Raw genomic sequence first — 19,239 nt, forward strand, 5'->3', positions numbered from 1 at the left:
TTTAAACGGTGAGGAACTGCATAAAAATCTCCTGCATCAATTCCTCGTTAGCATAGTGTTCTCCTTCTGTTTGTCTTTTGTGCGGGGCACTGCGGAACGAGAGAGGACAGGGAAATGCAGATAACAGCGGGAGAAAGCACGTCTGATCTTTCAAGTGGACAGCACTGGCACGATTGGCCGAATGGCCTCACACTGTACTGCACGCCTCCATGAATCATATGGATATCTGAGACATACTCACACAAAGTGAGCACACATCTGTGTTCGTGCATATGTTTGAGTCTTTGTCTCAAGCAGTGCATTACTGTTTCCTCTGTATTGTCCTTGATATTTTGGTGCTGATTATTCAATATCCCGACGGCTTTTCTCTGACTGTGTATCTCTGAGAGAAGCACAGAAGCAAATAGATTTCAGGTGGACGCCTACACGCACTTGATGCTGTGGTTTCCTGAACATGTCCTTTGTGATCTCGCCTAAAAAATGTCATCTTGCACGAAAAGTTTGCCTGGCGTGAAAGTGACCTGAATTTCAAAGCAGCAAGGAGGAAAGACTGCCTTGTTCTGCTTGCTGGCAGGCCGCTTCTCACAGCTTTCCTGGTGGTCTAGTGGATAGGATTCGGCGCTTTCACCGCCGCGGCCCGGGTTCGGAACCAGTGCGTTTTCTGGCTGTTTGAACTGCCAGCAATCAAAGCACCCGCGCGAAACAATACTTGCACCTCATCAACCTTTCAATTTTCCACACCGCTGCTGTTGCCTCAACAGTCAGCAGCGCATCATTCGGTACCGAGGTGCAGCATTCGCTTCCTTGCCTCGCAGTGTCAGAGAGTCACGGTTATTATCCATCTTCCATGTATTATTTTGCCGACTGCATCTCCCTAACAAACTTAGCTGATCACAGCACGGCTATCAGTCAACTCATTGCCAGTGTGAAAAATGCCACATTAGCAACGTGTGCAAGACTCGAATGACAGAGTAACTGGGCCGTGATAACTTATCCTGATATTCATGAGGCCTTAACATTCGCTGCATAAGACAATTCTACCTCTGGTTACCATCCCTCCTGCCAGTCCCTGGGCACTCCCTGTTACTGGGGTACAGTCCCTGGGCACTCCCTGTTACTGGGGTACGCTCCCTGGGCGCTCCCTGTTACTGGGGTACAGTCCCTGGGCTCTCCCTGTTACTGGGGTACAGTCCCCGGGCACTCCCTGTTACTGGGGTACAGTCCCCGGTCACTCCCTGTTACTGGGGTACGGTCCCCGGGCACTCCCTGTTACTGGGGTACAGTCCCTGGGCACTCCCTGTTACTGGGGTACGGTCCCTGGGCACTCCCTGTTACTGGGGTACAGTCCCTGGGCGCTCCCTGTTACTGGGGTACGGTCCCTGGCACTCCCCGTTACTGGGGTACAGTCCCTGGGCACACCCTGTTGCTGGGGTACGGTGCCTGGGCACTCCCTGTTACTGGGGTACAGTCCCATGGCACTCCCTGTGACTGGGGTACGGTCCCTGGGCACTCCCTGTCACTGGGGTACGGTCCCTGGGCACTCCCTGTTACTGGGGTACAGACCCTGGGCACTCCCTGTTACAGGGGTACGGTCCTTGGGCACTCCCTGTTACTGGGGTACGGTCCCTGGGCACTCCCTGTTACTGGGGTACAGTCCCTGGGCATTCCCTGTTACTGGGGTACTGTCCCTGGGCACTCCCTGTTACTGGGGTACAGTCCCTGGGCACTCCCTGGTACTGAGGTACATTCCCCGGGCACTGCCTGTTACTGGGGTACAGTCCCTGGGCACTCCCTGTTGCTGGGGTACAGTCCTTGGGCACTCCCTGTTACTGGGGTACGGTCCCTGGGCACTCCCTGTTACTGGGGTACAGTCCCTGGGCATTCCCTGTTACTGGGGTACAGTACCTGGGCGCTCCTTGTTACTGGGGTACAGTCCCCGGGCACTGCCTGTTACTGGGGTACAGTCCCTGGACACTCCCTGTTACTGGGGTACAGTCCCCGGGCACTCCCTGTTACTGGGGTACAGTCCCTGGGCACTGCCTGTTACTGGGGTACAGTCCCCGGGCACTGCCTGTTACTGGAGCGCTCACTGTTACTGGGGTACAGCCCCCGAGCACTCCCTGTTACTGGGGTACTGTCCCTATCCACCAGTTGCCTGTACCATGCCCAAATCACCATATTCTGTGTTGAACCCAGACAAGGTTGGCTGCATATTTTATTGTGGGGACCACCCCCACTAACTAAGACGCATGAGTGTGCTGTGGTCGGGTGTGGAACATATCGGTGGGTGTGAGTGCATTGATAATAACCAATTTTCCTCTATTTTTAAAGATTTGTTTTTAATCAGGGCATCTTTTGTCTGATGAGTGAAGATTTAAAGAGCATATGTATGATAGTGAACTGGCAGTATGGGATTTGCCAGGAGAGGCCATTCCTTATAAACTTCCCGCTGCTCTTTCAGCGGGTGATTAACCTGGAGGGGAAGGGCAATCCAACGAAGGCCATTTGGATCATAGAATGATTACAGCATGGAAGAAGGCCATTCTGCCCGTCGAGCTTGTGCCGGCTCTCTACAAGAGCACTTCAGCTAGTCCCACTCCCCCGCCTTTTCCACATAGCCCTGCACATTTCTTTCCTTCAGATACTTATCCAGCTCCCTTTTGAAAGCCATGATTGAGTCTGCCTCCACCACCCTGTCAGGCGGTGCATTCCAGATCTTAAACACTTGGGGGGCAAAATTCAGTATCGCCCCGTTTGGGGCGCCATTAGCGGCCGTGCGCAAAGTTTAGCGCCTGGCGCTAATTAGCGCCTCTGATGGCAAACTTGGCTTTTATCGCCCCAGGGGGTGATTGGAGGGCGAAATCATGTGCTTCACACCTGTCTTAAGGCGCATAGACCGAGGAGTGAGGCGCTACCTCAGCGCTGGCGAAGCTATTGTGATGTCAGTCAGCAATGGAACACAGACACACTGGCGCCGGCCAGTTCTGACGAATGGTCATCGACCTGAAACATTAACTCTGTTTCTCTCTTCGCAGATGCTGCTTGACCTGCTGAGTTTCTCCAGCATTTTTCTGTTTTTATCTTAAAGGGGAGGGTCGATCTTGCTCTCCATCCACATCCTGCTCATTGCAGCCTTGAATCTCGGCCTGGAGAGACCTGTACATCAAATCTGCTGGAAAGAACAATGGAGAGGCCCAGGGAAACAGCTCAGAGTGCAGCCCCCACAGTCTCTTCTAAATCGATACAAGGAAGGGCAAATCAAAATGAACCAGCAAAGTGCTGCTCAGTATGCAAAACTCCTTCACACAGCGTTGAATCTCCAGAAGTCTCTCTCTCTCTCTCTCAGAATGCGTGGTGCAAAAATGTCACCAACAAAAAAAGGCAGAAGCGGTCGCCTTTAAATAGCGCTCCCCCAGTCCCTTCCCGACTGCAAAACGCTCCCCTCAACCTGTCGCTGCTAGCAGCAGGTGGTAAGGCAGGGGGTGCCACTCAATATCTGGTCCGGGGCACTACCGGGGAGTTGCGCACTCGACTGACATCATGATCTACCGGCGCAGGAGATCGTGGCGGTAGTGTTTAGCGCCGCCACAAAATGTCTAGTTAATTACGCGAGCGACGCAAACATCGCCGCGCCCGGGCGCTAGTTGCTCTGCGGCCCATTAGCGCCCTCTTAAGGCGCTAACGGGAGGCGCAGACAACTGAATTTTTCCTCCTTGCTGCGTAAAAAAGTTTTTTCTTATGTCGCCTTTGGTTCTTTTGCAAATCAACTTAAATCTGTGTCCTCTGATTCTCTACCCTTCTGCCAATGGGAACAGTTTGTCACTCTCTACTCTGTCCAGACCCCTCATGATTTTGAGCACCTCCATCAAATCTCCCCTCAATCTTTTCTGCTCCAAGGAGAACAACCCCAGCTTCTCCAGTCTGTCAAAGTAACTGAAGTCCCTCAATCCTGGAATCATTCTCGTAAATCTTTGCTGCACCCTCTCAAAGGCCTTCACATCTTTCCTAAAGTGCGGTGCCCAGAATTGGACATATTTGGACTTTCAACCTCCTTTTGTAGGAAAGCTTGGCACTACAGGATCTGTTGGAGATTGATGCCGAGAGAGATATGAATAAGATAACCGGGTTATGTACCGAGCAGTCAGCGAGTTTCGTCGGGCCAAGGGTCAGGCATCCTCCCTGCCGTAACCAGGGCAGTCACAGTGCAGAATGGTCCTGGGTGACTTGCTGCCCTGTTTACACTGCTGATCTTAGGTCTGGATACCAGGGGCTGGAACTCCTGCCTGTTTGAGGCCACTTGGAATAAGCAAATCCACCTCTCAGAAAATGGTCAAAGTTTCTTTTTAACTCTTATTTTAGGGGGGCCAAGAGGAGCAGGAGGTTTTGCCGCTGCTCCAGCCGTAGCTCAGTGGGCAGCACTCTCTCGCCTGAGCTAGAAGGTTGTGGGTTCGAGCCCCACTCCAGAGACTTGAGCACAAAAATCCAGGCTGACACTCCAGTTCAGTACTGAGGGAGCGGCGCACTGTCAGAGGAGCGGTACTGAGGCAGCGCCGCACGGTCGGAGGGGCAGTACTGAGGGAGCACTGCACTGTTGGAGGGGCAGGACTGAGGGAGTGCCGCACTATCGGAGGGGCGGTACTGGGGGAGCGCCGCACTGTCGGAGGGGCAGTACTGAGGGAGCGCTGCACTGTCGGAGGGGCAGTACTGAGGGAGCGCCGCACTGTCGGAGGGGCAGTACTGAGGGAGCACCACACTGTCGGAGGGGCAGTACTGAGGGAGCGCCGCACTGTCAGAGGGGCAGTACTGAGGGAGCACCACACTGTCGGAGGGGCAGTACTGAGGGAGCGCTGCACTGTTGGAGGGGCAGTGCTGAGGGAGCGCTGCACTGTCAGAGGGGCAGTATTGAGGGAGCGCTGCACTGTCGGAGGGGCAGGACTGAGGGAGTGCTGAACTGTCGGAGGGGCAGTACTGAGGGAGCGCTGCACTGTCGGAGGGGCAGGACTGAGGGAGCGCCGCACTGTCGGAGGGGCAGGACTGAGGGAGTGCCGCACTATCGGAGGGACGGTACTGAGGCAGCACTGCACTGTCGGAGGGGCAGTACTGATGGAGCGCCGCACTGTCGGAGGGGCAATACTGAGGGAGCGCCGCACTTTCGGAGGGTCAGTACTGAGGGAACGCTGCACTGTTGGAGGGGCAGTACTGAGGGAGCGCTGCACTGTCGGAGGGGCAATACTGAGGGAGCGCCGCACTTTCGGAGGGTCAGTACTGAGGGCGCGCTGCACTGTTGGGGGGGCAGTACTGAGGGAGCGCTGCACTGTTGGAGGGGCAGTACCGAGGGAGCGCTGCACTGTCGGAGGGGCGGTACTGAGGGAGCGCTGCACTGTCGGAGGGGCAGTACTGAGGGAGCGCTGCACTGTCGGAGGGGCAGTACTGAGGGAGCGCTGCACTATCAGAGAGGTAGTACTGAGGGAGCGCCGCACTGTCGGGAGGGAGGGAGCGCCGCACTTTAGGAGGTGCGTCTTTCGGATGAGACATTAAACTGCTCTCTCAGGTGGATGTAAATGATCCCACGGCCACTATTCGAAGGTGAGCATGGTCATTCTCCCTGGTGTCCTGGGCCAATATTTATCCCTTAATCAACAGGACTGAAAAAACAGATTATCTTGCCATATCACATTGCTGTTTGTGGGAGCTTGCTGTGCGCAAATTGGCTGCCGTGTTTCCTGCATTAGAACAGTGACTGCACTTCAAAAAGTACTTCATTGGCTGTGAAGTGCTTTGGGACGTCCTGAGGTGCTGAACGCTGGTATAGAAATGCAAGACTTTTTAAATGTTTTTGTAACACAGTGATGGGTGTGTGGAGATCAGTGTCATATTCCCCATTGTCAGTCAATGCTGCCACTCGCTGGCATCAGATAGACAGTGCAGTGCTATAAATGTACAGGGGCTGAGGGCACTGGTTCTGTCCTGCCTCTGTCAGCAGTGACAGTTACCGCTTAATCATTGCCTTGGGCTGATTTCGTTGCTGCAGTCTCGGCAGCCTCTCCTCCATTCTTCGGACCCCACAGATGTGGATGCGGGACTGGTGAGCTGCCGCCCAAATGCTCGGTCCTTGATGGGCTGCAGCCTCATAATCTGTGGCTGACTCGCTGTGCACCAGGCAGGAGGGCCATATTCCAGGGGTGGCTGGGGACAGCACACAACCGTCTGAGGAAAGCCCTGGGGCTGTCAGCGGGCCTCATTCCACAGAGAGCCGGGGGTATCGGGCCTTACCTGTAATCAACGTCCCACCAGAGGTATCTGGGCATTACCTGTAATCACCGTCCCACCAGGGGTATCTGGGCATTACCTGCAATCACTGTCCCACCAGGGGTATCTGGGCATTACCTGCAATCACTGTCCCACCAGGGGTATCTGGGCATTACCTGCAATCACTGTCCCAGCAGGGGTATCCAGACATTACCGGTAATCACCATCCCACCAGCGGTATCCGGGCATTACCTGTAATCACCGTCCCACCAGGGGTATCCGGGCATTACCAGTAATCACCTTCACACCAGGGGTATCCGGGCATTACCTGTAATCAGCGTCCCACCAGGGGTATCTGGGCATTACCTGTAATCACTGTCCCACCAGGGGTATCTGGGCATTACCTGCAATCACTGTCCCACCAGGGTATCTGGGCATTACCTGCAATCACTGTCCCAGCAGGGGTATCCAGACATTACCGGTAATCACCATCCCACCAGCGGTATCTGGGCATTACCTGTAATCACCGTCCCACCAGGGGTATCTGGGCATTACCTGTAATCACTGTCCCTCCAGGGGTATCTGGTCATTACCTGTAGTCATTGTCCCACCAGGGGTATCCAGGCATTGCCTGTAATCACCTTCACACCAGGGGTATCCAGGCATTACCAGTAATCACTGTCCCACCAGGGGTATCTGGGCATTACCTGTAATCACCTTCACACCAGGGGTATCCGGGCATTACCAGTAATCACTATCCCACCAGGGGTATCTGGGCATTACCTGTAATCACTGTCCCTCCAGGGTTATCTGGGCATTACTTGTAATCACCGTCCCACCAGGATTATCTGGGCATTACCTGTAATCACCGTCCCACCAGGGGTATCTGGGCATTACCCGTAATCATTGTCCCACCAGGGGTATCCAGGCATTGCCTGTAATCACCTTCACACCAGGGGTATCCAGGCATTACCTGTAATCACTGTCCCACCAGGGGTATCTGGGCATTACCTGTAATCACTGTCCCTCCAGGGTTATCTGGGCATTACCTGTAATCACTGTCCCTCCAGGGTTATCTGGGCATTACCTGTAATCACCGTCCCACCAGGGGTATCTGGCCATTACCTGTAATCACTGTCCCACCAGGGTATCTGGGCATTTCCTGTAATCACCGTCCCACCGGGGGTATCTGGACATTACCCGTAATCACCGTCCCTCCAGGGGTATCTGGGCATTACCTGTAATCACTGTCCCTCCAGGGGTATCTGGGCATTTCCTGTAATCACTGTCCCACCAGGGGTATCTGAGCATTGCCTGTAATCGCCGTCCCTCCGGGGTATATGGGCATTACCTGTAATCACTGTCCCACCAGGGGTATCCAGGCATTGCCTGTAATCACCTTCACATGAGGGGTATCCGGGCATTACCAGTAATCACTATCCCACCAGAGGTATCTGGGCATTACCTGTAATCACCGTCCCACTAGGGGTATCTGGGCATTACCTGTAATCACCATCCCACCAGGGGTATCCGGGCATTACCTGCAATCACCGTCCCACCAGGGGTATCTGGGCATTACCTGTATTCACTGTCCCACCAGGTGTATCCGGACATTACCTGTAATCTCCGTCCAACCAGGGTTATCTGGGCATTACCTGTAATCACTGTCCCAACAGGGGTATCTGGGCATTTCCTGTAATCACTGCCCCACCAGGGGTATCTTGGCATTACCTGTAATCACTGTCCCACCAGGGGTATCTGGGCATTACCTGTATTCACTGTCCCACCAGGGGTATCCGGGCATTACCTGTATTCACTGTCCCACCAGGCGTATCTGGGCATTACCTGTAATCACCTTCACATGAGGGATATTCAGGCATTACCTGTAATCACTGTCCCACCAGGGGTATCTGGGCATTACCTCTAATCACTGTTCCACCAGGGGTATCTGGGCATTTCCTGTAATCACTGTCCCACCAGGGGTATCTTGGCATTACCTGTAATCACTGTCCCACCAGGGGTATCTGGGCATTACCTGTAATCACTGTCCCAACAGGGGTATCTGGGCATTTCCTGTAATCGCTGTCCCACCAAGGGTATCTGGGCATTACATGTAATCACTGTCCCTGCAGGTATATCCTGGAATTACCTGCAATGGGTAGCACCAGGGCTATCCTGTCGTGGGAGCCAGTATTGTATCAAAATTGGCGGATAATATGAAAGGTTTGTTAGCTGGATTTCTCACACCAGCCAATCCTCAGGCCACTGGGAGTTTGACTGAGATCTCCTGTTGGGCTCCAGTGTGGACAGTCTTGTGCTGTGGATTGATGTCCACCAGTGTCAGATTACCACGGACCGAGGAGTCGTTCACTCCATCAGTCTGGCCCAGATTAAAGCAGATGTTGGATGGAAAGACGACAGTGAGCTGACATGCGGGGGCCAGATGGTTAAGGCTTTATTCTGTGCTTACATTGTGTGTCTGTACCTTTGCCTTATCCTGGGTCAATAGCAGCAATGACAGGATTAACAATAAGGAGGCACTTCGATATCCCTTCCCTTCCATACAGGCATAACTGCGACAAGCAGACAAATACCAACGGAAAACAGCTCCTACAGCTCTGTCGAGGCCTGTGTCTGTACATTGTCAATGGTAGGTTCATGGGAGACCTCCTCGGAAGATCGACCTATTGCTCACCTCTTGGCTGCAGCACAGTAGACTATATGATTACAGATTTGGACCCATCCTCTTTCAGAGCATTCAAAGTCAAACCGCAAACAACACTGTCAGACCACAATCAAATTACTATGTATCTTAAAAAGACAGAAACAACCAACACAGAAACACAACCCAGTAAGCTGTACAACACCAAAAAATCATACAGATGGGCCAAAAATAGCACGGAAAAATACCAGAAAGCAATTAGCAATGAATCAACTCAAGCTCTCTTGGACACCTTTCTGGATAACATATACACTCACAATAAAGAAGGCGTAAACCGGGCAGTGAATAACCTAAACAATATTTTTGATAATTTGGCAACAAGGTCAAACTTGAAAGCTCGCAAGAACAAACCCAAAACAAAAAACTATGAAAAATGGCTTGACCCAGATTGCCATAACATGAGGAAAAAACTTAGAAAAATATCAAACCAAAAACACAGACAGCCAGAAAACGAGGAATTACGCCTTACTTATTGTCAGACACAAACACAATACAGAAACACACTCAGAACCAAAAAAGAGCAATATATTAAGAATACACTCAGCTCCATTGAGGAATCCATTGATTCCAATTGTTTCTGGGGCAACTGGAATACATTACACAAAAAACAACACGACGAATTGGCCATTCAAAATGGAGACACATGGGAAAACCACTTTGAAAAATTATACCAGAAAAACACACTAAGACCAGAGCAACACCAAATATGCAAAAAACTGGAAAAGCTCGAAATGGCCATAAAAGATAACCAAAACCCGCTAGACTCCATACTAACAGAAAAAGACCTATTTGAAAAACTCAAGGACCTGCGACCAGGAAAAGCTTGTGGTGCAGACGGCATACTAAGCGAGATGATCAAACACACAGACGATAAAATGAAACTGGCTATCCTAAAGCTCTTCAACTTGGTTCTGAGTGTCGGTTACTGCCCTGATATCTGGAACAAAGGACTCATAATGCCCATATACAAAAGTGGGGACAAAGTCGACCCAAATAACTATCGAGGCATCTGTGTAAACAGTAACCTGGGGAAGGTATTCTGTAGTATCATAAACAAAAGACTTATAAACTTCCTTGAGGAGCACAATGTCTTGAGTAAAAGCCAAATTGGATTCCTGCCAAACTATAGAACATCAGATCATATCTTCACCCTACAGACCCTAATTGACAAACACGTTCATCAAAACAAAAGCAAAATCCACGCATGCTTTATAGATTTCCAGAAGGCCTTCGATTCCATCTGGCATGACGGTTTATTCCTGAAACTTATCGAAAGCAGGGTAGGGGGAAAAACATATGATGTAATTAAATCAATGTATACAAACAACAAATGTGCAGTTAAAATTGGAGACAAAAAAACAAAATACTTTCCACAGGGGCGGGGGGTGATGCAGGGCTCGCCCATCTCCCCGACACTCTTTAATATTTACATAAATGAATTGGCAAAACTACTTGAACAAGCTACAGCACCCGGCCTCACCCGATATGAATCCAAGGTTAAATTCCTCCTCTATGCAGATGACCTGGTTCTGCTGTCACCAACTAAGGAGGGTCTACAGCAGAAGCTGGATCTGCTGGAGTCGTACTGCCAGACCTGGGCCCTGACAATAAATCCCCAAAAAACCAAAGACCTTGTGTTCCAGCAAAGATCCAGACATCAGGGACCCAAAATAAATTTCACACTAGGAACAACCAAAATTGAACAAACCACTAACTACACATACTTGGGCTTAAAAATCAGTTCTACGGGAAATTTCCATCTGGCTGTGAATGAACTGAAAGAGAAAGCAAGAAGGGCTTTCTATGCCATTAAAAAATCAATCCAAATAGAAATCCCAATTAGCATTTGGCTCAAAATTTTCACATCAGCAATTGAACCAATTGCACTCTATGGCAGTGAGGTGTGGGGACCGCTAACACAACAAGAATTTGCAAAATGGGACAAACACCCAACTGAGATCCTACATGCAGAATTCTGTAAAAGTATCCTCCGGACTCAAATGAAAACCGTAAACAATGCATGCAGGGCAGAACTAGGTCAATATCCATTAATAATCACTATCCAAAAAAGAGCCACCAAATTTTGGAAACACCTAGAAATGAGCAACCCCCAATGCTATCATTACGAAGCCCTGAAATGCCAAGAGAGGACCATAAAGAAGAATACCCTCAGTCAACTAGTCCTGGGACTCAGTGAAGTAACTACTAACACTACTAACAATAACCAGCCTCAGGACAGTGACAGCGTAACACAAAGAAATTGACCCAACACAATCGTCGCTAAGCAAAAGGAAAAATATCTGTCATATTGGGCAGAAGCAACAAAAACCCAAAGCAAACTCAATTGCTACTTGGCCCTAAACAGACAATACAACATGGCTGATTACCTGACCATGGTAAAGGATAGCAAACTGAGAAAAACCTTGACAATGTACAGACTTAGTGAACATAGCCTGGCGATCGAAAAAGGTAGACACAGACAGACCTGGCTACCAAGAGAGGACAGGATATGCTCTCACTGCAGTTAGGGAGTGGTGGAGACAGAGATGCACTTCCTCACAGCCTGTAGAAAATATCAGGGCATAAGGGAGAATTTCTACCCAAAATTCACAAAAATATGCCCGGAATTCAGAAATTTGAATGACGACCAAAAACTCCCATACCTACTAGGGGAAGAGAGAAATTGTGTAACATTAGCGGCACACTATGTTACAGCTTGCCATAAACAGAGGGACAACCACTAAATATAAGAAAAGAGTATATACAAATTATATGAATGTATATTTATACACTCAGGGATATATCTATTTATACACTGTATAGATAGATCTGTATTTTTGTGTACAACCATGAATGTTTTTCGATGCTTTGGCAACATAAGATGTACCTTGTCATGCCAATAAAACGATTTGAATTGAATTGACTGTGTCACAGGTAGATGGAAGTTCGTGGCAGCGGGTTCTGAGATGAGTGGGTGCCCTGCCACTAGAGCCAAAGGGGCTTTGAGGAACACGGGCCAAGAAATCGGATATGGCCTGAAAACGGACGGAGTCGTGGCCCAGCGTTAGTTAGCTGCGTCTGGACACAGTGGCCTAAGTAGCACGCAAAATTCATGCTGAGTGCTCTTTTACATGATTATAGTGCTGATCTGAGCACTAAACCCGCTGCTCATTGCTTTACCGCTCAACAGATGGGCCAATATCGGGTGCAGTCTGACTGCAAGTCATGTTAGGCCTCGGCTTTCTCCACTACTTAAAGGGAAGGTTCTTTGGTGCAGCAGCGCCTCATTGTCATTCCATTTGGAGCGCCACTTGTAAGATCACGCTGTATCAGAGTGCTCTCCTGCAGCCTCAGTTTGCTGCCACCCAAGCTCAGACTGCTGCCACCATGGCTGGGTTTACCAGTGTCGAACGGGGCTTGCAGGGTGTCACAGCCGCCCCACCATCTGGCCACCAACAGATTGCTAGGAATGTTGAGTCACCACCTGGGGAGAGTGGCAGTGGATCTGGGGAGCAGGAACCTGCTGCCCTCTCTCAGGATGACAGCATTCCTACTCCCACCTCTGCCACTCTACCATTGCCCTTGCCGCTGCCTGTCAGCCAGCCTAGGCTGCTGCCGCCCATGCCGAGGTGGTGCAGTCTACAGCCAGGCCTTCTAGGGCCAGAGCTGCTCGAGGTCGTCCTGCAAGGCCATTTGCAGTCTCCCCCACTGAAAGTCAGCAGCCTTCCACTGGCCATTCTGCAGCCACTGGGGGAGTTGTTCGCAATATACACAGGGCGGTAAGTTGAGCGGCGCACTCCAAAACACATGGGAAGTGCGGCAGCCAACATGTTTCCCCGAATCGGGCCTTAAGGGCCTGCGGTAAGACTGCGGATTTCTAGGCCTTGAAGCTTAACTTTCAGCAGCGGGATTCCCCTCCTTGGCCCAGTTGGAGCCTTTAATCGCTTCTCTCACTTTGACCCAAAACAATTTTTGAGCTTCAATGTCTGATGGCCACTGGATGTAGGTCTTCTTTTTCATGACCTTTCTCATCTTGTGGTAGGTTGAGAGTTCAGCATCTGGAATCTTCTCCAAGAAGATCAGGGTGATGATATCTTTCAGCTCATGGAAGAGCCTGTAGCTCGCTAGCTGCAGTTCCATGGAGCACCACTCGCTGTACAGGTAGTTGCGGCTCATCACACAGATGGTCTTCCTGCTCTGGTAGATGCTGTCCACGATGTTGTCGATGATATATTTGCCCAGCTCAAAATCTCTGTGGTGGAGGCAGAGTTTGAAGCTTTGAGGTCCTCTCGTTTCCAGGTTTGGCACCAACTCTTGCAGAACCCAGTCTTCGTCCTGAGAATTATAGGAGATAAATGCATCATACCTGTAGGACTGCTGACTCTCTCCTCTCCCTCTGTGGTCATTCAACCACGATCGGAAAATATAAAACCCATACTTGATGTGCCAGTACCCTTTGCTGTAGAATATAGGGATGAACATGAACAAGATCAAGACCGGCACAGTTATATGGAACATGATCTGCCCAATGTCCAAGTAACAAACGCGAGCATCAAACTTATACAAGTATTCAGTTGGCCGATCTGCACATGTTTGGTTGTAAAAATAGATAACCTGCACCCTGGGGTTGGACAGGGACCAGTTTTGGAACCAACTGATGTCACAGGTGCAGGGGAACGGGTTCTTCCGTAGATCCAGGTAGGTCAGGGAGGGCAGGTGTTCCACAACCGTGCTATTGATGATCTGAATGGCGTTTTTCCCCAAGAACAATGTCCTGAGGTTGGAAAGGTTTCCAAAGACGTCAAGAGACATGGATTGGAGGCCGACATTTTCAAGGTTGAGTCTCTCTAGACTCTGGAGATTCTTGAAGATCCCTGGATTCAGACCGTGGATCCCATTGCAAGCATCGGGCATGGAGAGGATTCTCAAATTGATCAGGTCTTCAAATCCATCTTTGGACAGTGACATTTTATTCTCTCCTATATACAGGTCTCTTAAAGAGATGAGGCCATTGAAAAACTTTGGAGGAATAATGTTGATGCCGTAGGGTTGCTGGGCTTGTAGTTTGAGAATGTAGAGCTTTGTGAGGTTAACAAAGGGAGATGCTGCAATCAGGCCAGTGTTGTATCTGATCCGGTTACTGTCCAAGTCCAACACTCCTAATGATGGGAGGATGTCGAAGATCTCCCTGCTGATACGGGTTATACAGTTCCTATCGAGATAAAGCTTGGTCAGGTTGTGTAATCCACAGAAAGACTGGCTGGTGAGGCTTCGAATTTTGTTCCCTCCCAGGTCCAATGTGTTCAGGTTATTGAGATTTGCAAACACCTTGCTGAAAACAATTGAGTACCTGTTGTTTCTGAGATTGAGATTCCTGAGACTCCCAAGGTTGCTGAAGGTGTGTTCATATATGTCAGTTATGAGGTTGTTGTCGAGTCGGAGCTCCTGCAAGTTGGTGAGGTTAGAAAAGGCAGCCTTGTTGATGACAGCAATGTTGTTAATGTTCAGCTTTAGGGTCCGGAGATGGGGAGCATAAGAGAAGGCGTGACTATAAATGGTGAAAATCCTGTTGTAGCGAAAGGTTAGGAGCGACAGCTTGGGAAACACCGCGACTGCCTTCCCATCCTTGTAACAGGAAGGTAACTTGATGATTCTGTTGTGCTCGATAATGAAAGAAACAACTTGCTTTCTTTTCGATGCAAATTCAAAGCACTCCACAGATGTGAGGAGATTGTGTGATAAATCCCAGCTGGTGATGGGTGGGCACTGGGATAGGGAATGGGCAGGGAGGAATAAGATCTGATTGTTCTGCAGGACCAGGCTCTTCATAGTCCTGAGACCCAGATAGTGGCACAGGTTGGACAGCTGACTCTGGTTGTGCAGCCTTAACCCAGAGTATTGAACATTCTGTAGATCCAGGTTTGCAGATTTGAGAAACTCGGTGACATTTAAGGGGTTGTTCTTGATGATCAAACACGAGATGTTCCTCAGGTCAACTTTAGAAAATTCCAAAGCATCGGAGAGTTTGTTATTGGACAGATCCAACCTGAGAATGTTGCTGAGGAAGTTCCGTTGGCAGTCAAATGTTGTGAGAGAGTTGTTAGAGAGGGAGAGGTTTCGGAGGGAGGGTGGGAGGGCGGTGCGATGTTGCAGGGAGGCGAGTTGATTGTTGCCCAGATCCAGGAGCATCGGATTACTGAGCCCAGAGACAGCGCTCACCAGATGGGAGAAATTCTGGAGTTTATTGGAGCTTAAGACAAGTGTTTGAAGATTGTCCAATGCAGCGAAGGCTTTGGGTTCAACTGTTACTAAGCGGTTGTGATGGAGCAGGAGTTGATCTAACTTTTCAAGTTCTTGGAAGCCCGAAGAGTTCAGACGAGAGATACTGTTGTAGGACAGGTTAAGGGTCAGTAAGCTGGTGAGATTACTGAACGCACCGCAGCAAACACTCTCAATCCGATTGTAATCCAGCCGCAGGGTGAGCAGCTTGGACAGGCTGCGGAAGCTGTCCGCTTGCAGTTGGGTGAGCCAGTTGAGGGAGATGTTCAAGTGCACGGTGCTGGCTGGGAGGTCGGACACGGCACTAGAGACCTGTGTCAGGAAGCGGTGGACGCACTGAAATGTACCATTGTGGTTCGCAACCTGCATGCAGTTATTGAAAGTGTACCCGGGGACTGTGGGCACCAACACATTGCAGGAGAGGGCACAGAGAAGCAGCAGCCAGTCAACGCTCAGTCTCAACATCACAGCCTCCTTCTTCCGTCCGAGGGTTCAGATGTTTTGCAGGACCTCACTCAAGAAAAATTCCGTGGGTGTGAGATGTTTTTTCTCTGTCGCTGCCAGAACAGCCTGTAAAGTCAGAGATGGTTTACATTGTCAGTTTAGTAGAAATTAAGCAAATCAGTTAACCTGCTGCCATGGATACTGTGTTCTCCACTACTCTGAAATGCCATTCCCATGTTTAATATCTGTGATATGCGGAAGGCTCCTTTCTGTCCAGATATTACCAGCTCCCTGAAGACCCCTTACTCCTCTGAACACCTCACGCTCTTGCATACCTCGCCCATTCCATCATCACCTGCGGCTCTCCCAGGCCACGGCTACTTTCTCATTAAGATCTGCTTCCTCTTTGTATTGAAGTGCCAAAGGTCCCAGACCCTGATGACTGTGTTCACGGATACTGAGGGAAGACAGAGAGGAGATAACAGAGGCTTTGAGGACAATGCTCCAAACATCCTGTGCACTGGTCCCCATATTACAAAACGGATATAGAGGCACTGGAGAAGCTGCACAAAAGGTTTGTACCAGAACTGAGAGGTTTCAACTATCAGGAAAGATTAAACAGGCTGGGGCTCTTTAGAAAAGAGACTGAGAGATGACCTGATAGAACTTTAAAATTATGAAGGGGTTCGATAGGGTAGACAGAGAGAAGATATTTCTAGTTGTGGGGGGAGACCAGAACTGTGGGCCATATATATGAGTTAGTCACTAATTCATCCAGTAGGGAATTCAGGAGCAATTTCTTTACCCAGAGAGTGGTGAAAATGTGGAAGATGCTACCACAAGGAGTGATTGAGGCGAATGTCATTTGAGGGGAAGCTAGATAAGGACCTGAGGGAGAAAGGAATGGAAGGATGTGGTGATAGTGCGAGATGAAGTAGAGTGGGAGGAGGCTCGTGTGGAGCATAAACGCTGGCGTGGACCGGTCGAGCCGAATGGCCTGTGTCTGTGCTGTAAAATTCTATGTAAGCCTTGGATATGGAAGTTGAACCACATGCCTGCTGTTGCCAATATAACAACTCTCTTCAATCAGAGTGAAAGGGATAAATCAGATAACTACAGACCAATCGGCCTAACATTGGTGGTGGGTGAGCTCCCAGAGAAAGAAAAAAGAAAGTCTTGCATTTCTACAGCGCCTTTCATGACCTCAGGACGTCCCAACGCTTTAGCGCCAATGAAGTGTAGTCACTGTTGTAATGTAGGAAATGTGGTAGCCAATTTGCGCACAGCAAGCTCCCACAAACAGCAGTGTGATAATGACCAGATAATCTGTTTTAGTTGTGTTGATTAAGGGATAAGTATTGGCCCAGGACTCAGGGGAGAACTCTCCTGCTCTTCTTCGAAATAGTGCCATAGGATCTTTAACACCCACCTGAGAGGACAGACACGGCCTCGGTTTAACATCTCATCTGAAAGACGGCGCCTCCGACAGTGCATCACACTCTGTGTACTGCATTGGAGTGTCAGCCTGGATTTTTGTGCTCAAGTCACTGGAGTGGGGAGAGCGAGAGTTACTCAGGGCAAGGGTGCTTCCCACTGAGCCATGGCTGACGGGAGCAGGGACTGCAGGGAGGATGAGCAACCTGGCCACAGCACCGTGGAACGGGGGGCCATTCAAGAGGGGGGAGTAAATAGAAATGTTGTAGTGGTAGGGGATAGTATTATTAGGGGGATAGATAGAGTTCTCTGCAGCCGAGAGCGAGAGTCCCGAAGGCTGTGTTGCCTACCCGGTGCCAGGGTTAAGGACATCTCCTCTGGGCTGGAAAGAAACTTGCAGTGGGAGGGGGTGGATCCAGTTGTCGTGGTCCATGTTGGGACAAACGACGAAGATAGGACTAGGAAGCCGGTTCTGTTAAAGGAGTATGAGCAGCTAGGGGTCAAATTAAAAAACAGAACCTCAAGGGTAATAATCTCTGGATTATTACCTGAGCCACGAGCGAATTTGGCTAGGACAAATAAAATTAGAGAGTTAAATGCGTGGCTCAAAGACTGGTGTGGGAGAAATGGGTTTTGCTTCCTGGGACACTGGCACCAGTACTGGGGCAGGAGGGAGCTGTTCCGTTGGAACGGGCTTCACTTGGCCAGTGCTGGGACTAGAGTCCTGGCGGATCATATAACTAGAGCTGTAGAGAGAGTTTTAAACTAACTAGTGGGGGGGAGGTTCCTAGAGAGCAAATAATAAAAATGACAACAGAGAAGGTCATAGACTTAGGTAGCAGTGGGGAAATTAAAACCAGAGCGTGTCAGGAAGGGGCAGAAGGTATGGAGTAAAAGGTAAAGTAATAAAAAGGGCAAAAGCAGGAACTAAGTGTCACAAAACATATTTGAAAGTTCTCTATCTGAATGCACGTAGCATTCGTAACAAAATAGATGAGTTAATGGCACAAATAACTACATATGGGTATGATCTTGTGGCCATTACAGAAACATGGCTGCAGGGTGACAATGCCTGGGAATTAAACATACCAGGTTATTTAACGATCAGGAAGGACAGGCAGGAAGGAAGGGGAGGTGGGGTGGCTATGTTAATAAAGGAAGGAACCACTGTAATACAGAGAAATGATATTGGGTCAAAAGATCAGGATAATGAAATAGTTTGGGTGGAGGTAAGGAATAATAAGGGGAAAAAAACACTAGTGGGCGTAGTCTATAGGCCTCCGAACAGTTGCAACTTTGTTGGACGGAGTATCAATCAGGAAATAGTTGAGGCTTGTAATAAGGGAACATCTATAATTATGGGGGATTTTAACTATCATATTAATTGGACAAATCAAATTGGGCAGGGCTGCCTTGAGGATGAGTTCATTGAGTGTATTAGGGATGGGTTTCTTGAGCAGTATGTAACTGAACCGACCAGGGGGCAAGCAACCTTAGATCTGGTCCTGTGTAACGAGACAGGATTAATTAAAAATGTCCTAGTAAAGGATCCCCTTGGAATGAGTGACCATAACATGGTTGAATTCCATATTCAATTAGAGGGTGAGAAGGTTGGATCTCAAACAAGCGTGCTAAGCTTGAATAAAGGAGACTATGAAGGTATGAGAGCGGAATTGAGTAGAGTGGATTGGGAAAATAGATTAAAGGGTAAGACGATACATGATCAGTGGTGTACATTTAAGGAGTTATTTTACAACTTCCAAAAAAAATATATTCCACTGAGAAGAAAAGGGTGTAAAAGAAAAGACAGCCATCCGTGGCTAAGTAAAGAAATTAAGGGTAGTATTCGACTAAAAACAAGGGCATATAAGGTAGCCAAATCTAGTGGGAGGATAGAGGATTGGGAAAAGTTTAAAAGACAGCAAAAAATAACAAAAAGATTGATTAAGAAAGGGAAGATAGATTATGAAAGTAAATTAGCAAAAAATATAAAAACAGATAGTAAGAGTTTTTATATTTATATAAAAAGAAAAAGGGTGGCTAAAGTAAATGTTGGTCCCTTAGAGGATGAGACCGGGAAATTAATGGTGGGAAATATGGAGATGGCAAAA

General features: G+C 49.1%; 1 protein-coding gene across 1 annotated transcript; it reads right to left on the reverse strand.

The window, feature by feature from the left end:
- Nucleotides 1-12,862: 12,862 nt before the first annotated feature.
- LOC147086022 (uncharacterized) lies at nucleotides 12,863-15,715 on the reverse strand. The gene has a single exon (XM_085979121.1). It carries the CDS (start codon nucleotides 15,713-15,715, stop codon nucleotides 12,863-12,865), a length of 2,853 nt encoding a protein of 950 aa, XP_085835247.1.
- Between the last annotated feature and the right edge of the window lie 3,524 nt (nucleotides 15,716-19,239).

Source organism: Somniosus microcephalus, unplaced genomic scaffold, assembly GCF_052327205.1.
Source record: "Somniosus microcephalus isolate GS21.2 unplaced genomic scaffold, FLI_Smic_1.0 unresolved_chr8, whole genome shotgun sequence".
Taxonomy (NCBI): Eukaryota; Metazoa; Chordata; class Chondrichthyes; order Squaliformes; family Somniosidae; genus Somniosus; species Somniosus microcephalus.